Here is a 3,769-nt window from a genome sequence, read left to right as displayed (position 1 = left end):
CCATGATTCCACGATTCTGTGATTCCCAAGCGTGGCTCACTGGCAGGGCACCCTCACAAGGGGCGTTGTGGCATCGCTGTCGGGACAGATGGTGACAGTGGGGGTGGCTCCAGGGGACACCCAGCTCACAGGTCACATCCCGGGGCTGGTGCTCCATCCCAGCAGTGGGAAACAGCCCAGATCCCTGGGCAAACCACCCCGTCTGCCCCACAGCCTTCCCTCTAGGACCCGTGTCCAAACCCCCCCAGGTGTCACCCCCAGAGACCCCGCAGCCCCCACAGCCCAGCCCGTGGCACCACTGGGTTTTCTCGGGGGTGGAGCAGCCGCTCCATCACCGTGTCCGTGGGCAGCGGGGAAAGAGCTGAGGAGAGCGAGTGGTGTGGCCTGGAACAGGAGGGACAGCAAGGAACGCACCTTGTGGCTGAACCTCTCGAAGTTCAGGTGTTTGAGGTTGTCCTGTGGGGAACAGGAGCAGATGGAGGCCAGGACTAACCTATTTTCAAAGCAGTTCAGACTAATATTTTCTCCAGCAAGGTGTTTTTTCAAAGGTGGGTCGCTCAGCACCGTGCGACACCAGGCTCTGGTGGCTCTGGTGTCCTCTCTGTCACCTGCTGCAGGTGGCCGAGCCCCTGGCAGCATTTTTAGGACCCATTTTTAGGCACTGGATGGCACTGCCCAGCTGAGGGGCTGCAGTGACACACCGACACTGGCACAGACTTGTGGAATTCCCTGAAGGAATCTCCCCTTCGGGGAATGTGTTGGTTTTCCATGGAAGCCTCTGACAACAGCAGTGCCAGGGGTGAAACTCCTGCCTGAGGGGACCAGGGGCTTGATGAGGAGCAGGGAAGCTCCTGGTCCTGCTGAGATCAGGAATTGTACCTGAGGACTTCTCCCAGGTAAAGAGTGCCAAGACAAGAGGAAATGGCCCCAGGCTGTGCCAGGGGAGGTTCATCAGGAGGGACATCAGGAGGAATTTCTTCCTGGAAAGGGCAGTCGGGCATTGGAAGGGGCTGCCCAGGGAAGTAGTGGAGTGCCTGTGCCCTGGACGTGGCACTCAGTGCTCTGGGCTGGGGGACAAGGTGGGGATTGGGAACAGGGTGGACTGGATGTTCCTGGAGGGCTTTTCCAGCCTCAGTGAGTCTGGGATTCTGTGACTCCCCACAGGAAAGAGGAGAGAGAACCGTGTGAAGCAGGTTCAGCACAATGTGTTCCCTGCTCTGGGTGCTCACACCGTGCTCAGGAGGCAGGGACAGGGTGCTGCTCTTTGTTTGGATCTGGGATCAGATCTCCCTGCTGACAGGCAGCATTCCTCCCTGGGAATCTTTACGTGTCCCTCTCATTCCTGGGTAGCCCCGGGATGTGATTCCTGGGATCACATCACCCTGAGCAGTCATTCCCAGCTCCTTTCCACCATGGATCCTGAAGCTGCAGCTTTCTTTGGGCTCCTCCTCTCTCCCAGGCAGGGGAGGGATGCACAGGTGTCCTGACTGGGGAGAGGTGGAATCCTGGAGCTTTCCCTCCTCTGTGAAGGTGTTTTGGTCCCGCGGCAGCACCGGAGCCACAGAGGTGGCTCAGCCAGACCCACAACCCTCTGGTGAAGCTGAGCAGCAGAAGCTGATCCTTCACCCTTTGAGTGTTCCTGACCTCAGGGGGCCTTACAGCATCTCTTCTTTCCCTTTGGTGACAGATCCAGGCGGATGGGACAGATGGGAATTGTGTCACCTTCGTGCTGCACGACGAGGATCACACCCTGGGCAACTCCCTGCGCTACATGGTCATGAAGAAGTGAGTGAAGCCTCTGGCAGGGCTGAGGGAACCTCTGTGCCCTGCCCTGGCCTTCTCCTCACTGATCCACACCTCAGCTGTTGCTGGAAGGAGGCAGATGATCCCAAATCCCTGTGCACACCTGTCAGAGCCTTATGTCCCACATGGGGCCCTGCTCCCACCTCCTGCCTCTCCTGACAGGATTAATCTTTTCCTTGGACTGGGTCGGGAACCTGAGAGCACCAATAGGCCTTAATGGGCCTGACCAGGCTCCACCCACACTCTCCTTTGACCAGGAGCCCCAGTTAAGCTCAGCTCAAGGTTTTCAGTCCTTCTTGAGCTGTTGGAGAAGTAACTGGGTCTCCAGCCCAGCCTGTGCTGGGTCATGGACTCCATTTGTTGCCCACACTTGGGTTATAAGGATCTTAAAACACATCTCATTCCGTCCCTGCCATGAGCAGGGACACCTTCCACTAGCCCAGGTTGCTCCAAGCCCTGTTCCAGCCTGGCCTTGGACACTTCCAGGGATCCAGGGGCAGCCACAGCTTCTCTGCCCAACCTGTGCCAGGGCCTCCCCACCCTCACAGGAATTGGAATTCCTTCCCAATATCCCATCTAACCCTCTGTCAGTGGGAAGCCATTCCCCCTTGTCCTGTCCCTCCATCCCTTGTCCCAAGTCCCTCTCCAGCTCTTCTGGAGCCCCCTTAGGCCCTGGAAGGGGCTCTCAGCTCTCCCTGGAGCCTTCTCTTCTCCAGGTGAACCCCCCCAGCTCTCCCAGCCTGGCTCCAGAGCAGAGGGGCTCCAGCCCTTGGAGCATCTCCATGGCATCCTCTGGACTCCTCCAGCAGCTCCATGTGTTTCCTGTGCTGAGGATCCCAGAGCTGGGATGGCCAGACAGGTCCCCCCTCGTTCCTCAGTGTCATCACCCTGGGCAGGGCTGGGGGTTGGTGAAGAGCTGCTGGAGAAACCTCACAACAATTCCAGGAGGGAGTGCAAGGCACCATCTCAGACAGCAGTTGCTTTGCAGTGTCATGTGAATCCCTCTGAGAAATCTCTCTGACAAGACCAACAGCTGCTGGCAGGGAAGGGGCTCTTCTCTTTGCTGGGGGCCCCAAAGTTCTCTCACCCCTCTCAGCTGCTGGAGCAGAGGCACCTCAGTAACTCCTGCACTGCCCTGGGCCCATCAGCCTCTTTTCCTGCAGCAGCTTTGGGTACAGTGAGGCTTCCAAGCATCCAGGATTCCCTGTTTGGGCTCTGCAGGGCTGCCCCTGCACTGGTTGTGGTGCCAGGATGGTGCCTACAGGGTGCCAGCCAGGTCTTTGCCCTGCAGAGCTCCAGCTGCAGCTCGGGGACATATGGGGGGGGTGAAAGTTCCATAAGTGGTTTCCTCTCAGCAAATCCCTCCCATAAGACCCTAAATCGTGGTAGAAACACCCCAAGCTCCAGCAGCTCTTGGCTCCAGCTTCCCTGAGGTTTGCTGTGGGGTGGCCTGGCTTTCACTGCTCCCTCTCCTCTCTCCCCTCCCGCAGCCCTGACGTGGAGTTCTGTGGCTACTGCATCACACACCCCTCAGAGAGCAAGATCAACTTCAGGATCCAGACCAGAGGTAGGGCTGGGGGCTGTTCCTGCATGGCTGGGCTCCTTTTTTCATGGAATCCCCCCCTGCTCATGCCAGGTTCCCAGCAGGACTCATTTAAGCAAAGCCAAGCCCTTTCACCTCCCCTCTGCAGTGCTGTGCCCCGTGGCTGAGCCTCAGAGGCTGCTCCCAGCAGGATGCTCCAGCTCCTGTTCCCAGCTGGAGCGAGAAGCAGCTCCCCTGGCTGGCAGCAGGTTCTGGCACAGGGAGCTCAGCCCCGGGTGGGCAGCAGGAGGGGGGTGAGTGGGCACACACCAAGGGGGGAGGTGGGGACTGCCCAGGGAGAGGCCACCAGCCCTTGGGAGCCACCTCAGTGTCCCTAACCCAGCTTTTGAGCCACCTCAGTGTCCCTAACCCAGCTTTTGGAGC

At 59.0% G+C, this 3,769-nt stretch overlaps 1 protein-coding gene across 1 annotated transcript in view; it reads left to right on the top strand.

The window, feature by feature from the left end:
• LOC113973748 (DNA-directed RNA polymerases I and III subunit RPAC2-like) overlaps nt 1-3,769 on the top strand; it is a 4,543-nt gene that overhangs the window by 196 nt on the left and 578 nt on the right. The window contains exons 2-4 of the mRNA XM_027696239.1: nt 1,688-1,785; nt 3,294-3,385; nt 3,769. The exon at nt 3,769 is cut by the window's right edge and continues 79 nt beyond it. Of these exons, the coding sequence (XP_027552040.1) occupies nt 1,688-1,785; nt 3,294-3,385; nt 3,769 (191 nt within the window). The remainder of the gene's footprint in view (nt 1-1,687; nt 1,786-3,293; nt 3,386-3,768) is intronic.

The sequence above is a fragment of the Neopelma chrysocephalum genome, unplaced genomic scaffold (assembly GCF_003984885.1).
Source record: "Neopelma chrysocephalum unplaced genomic scaffold, ASM398488v2 Primary Assembly neopelma1_105, whole genome shotgun sequence".
NCBI lineage: Eukaryota > Metazoa > Chordata > Aves > Passeriformes > Pipridae > Neopelma > Neopelma chrysocephalum.
The sequence above is the reverse complement of the archived record's forward strand: the minus strand, read 5'-3'. Positions and strand labels throughout refer to the sequence as shown.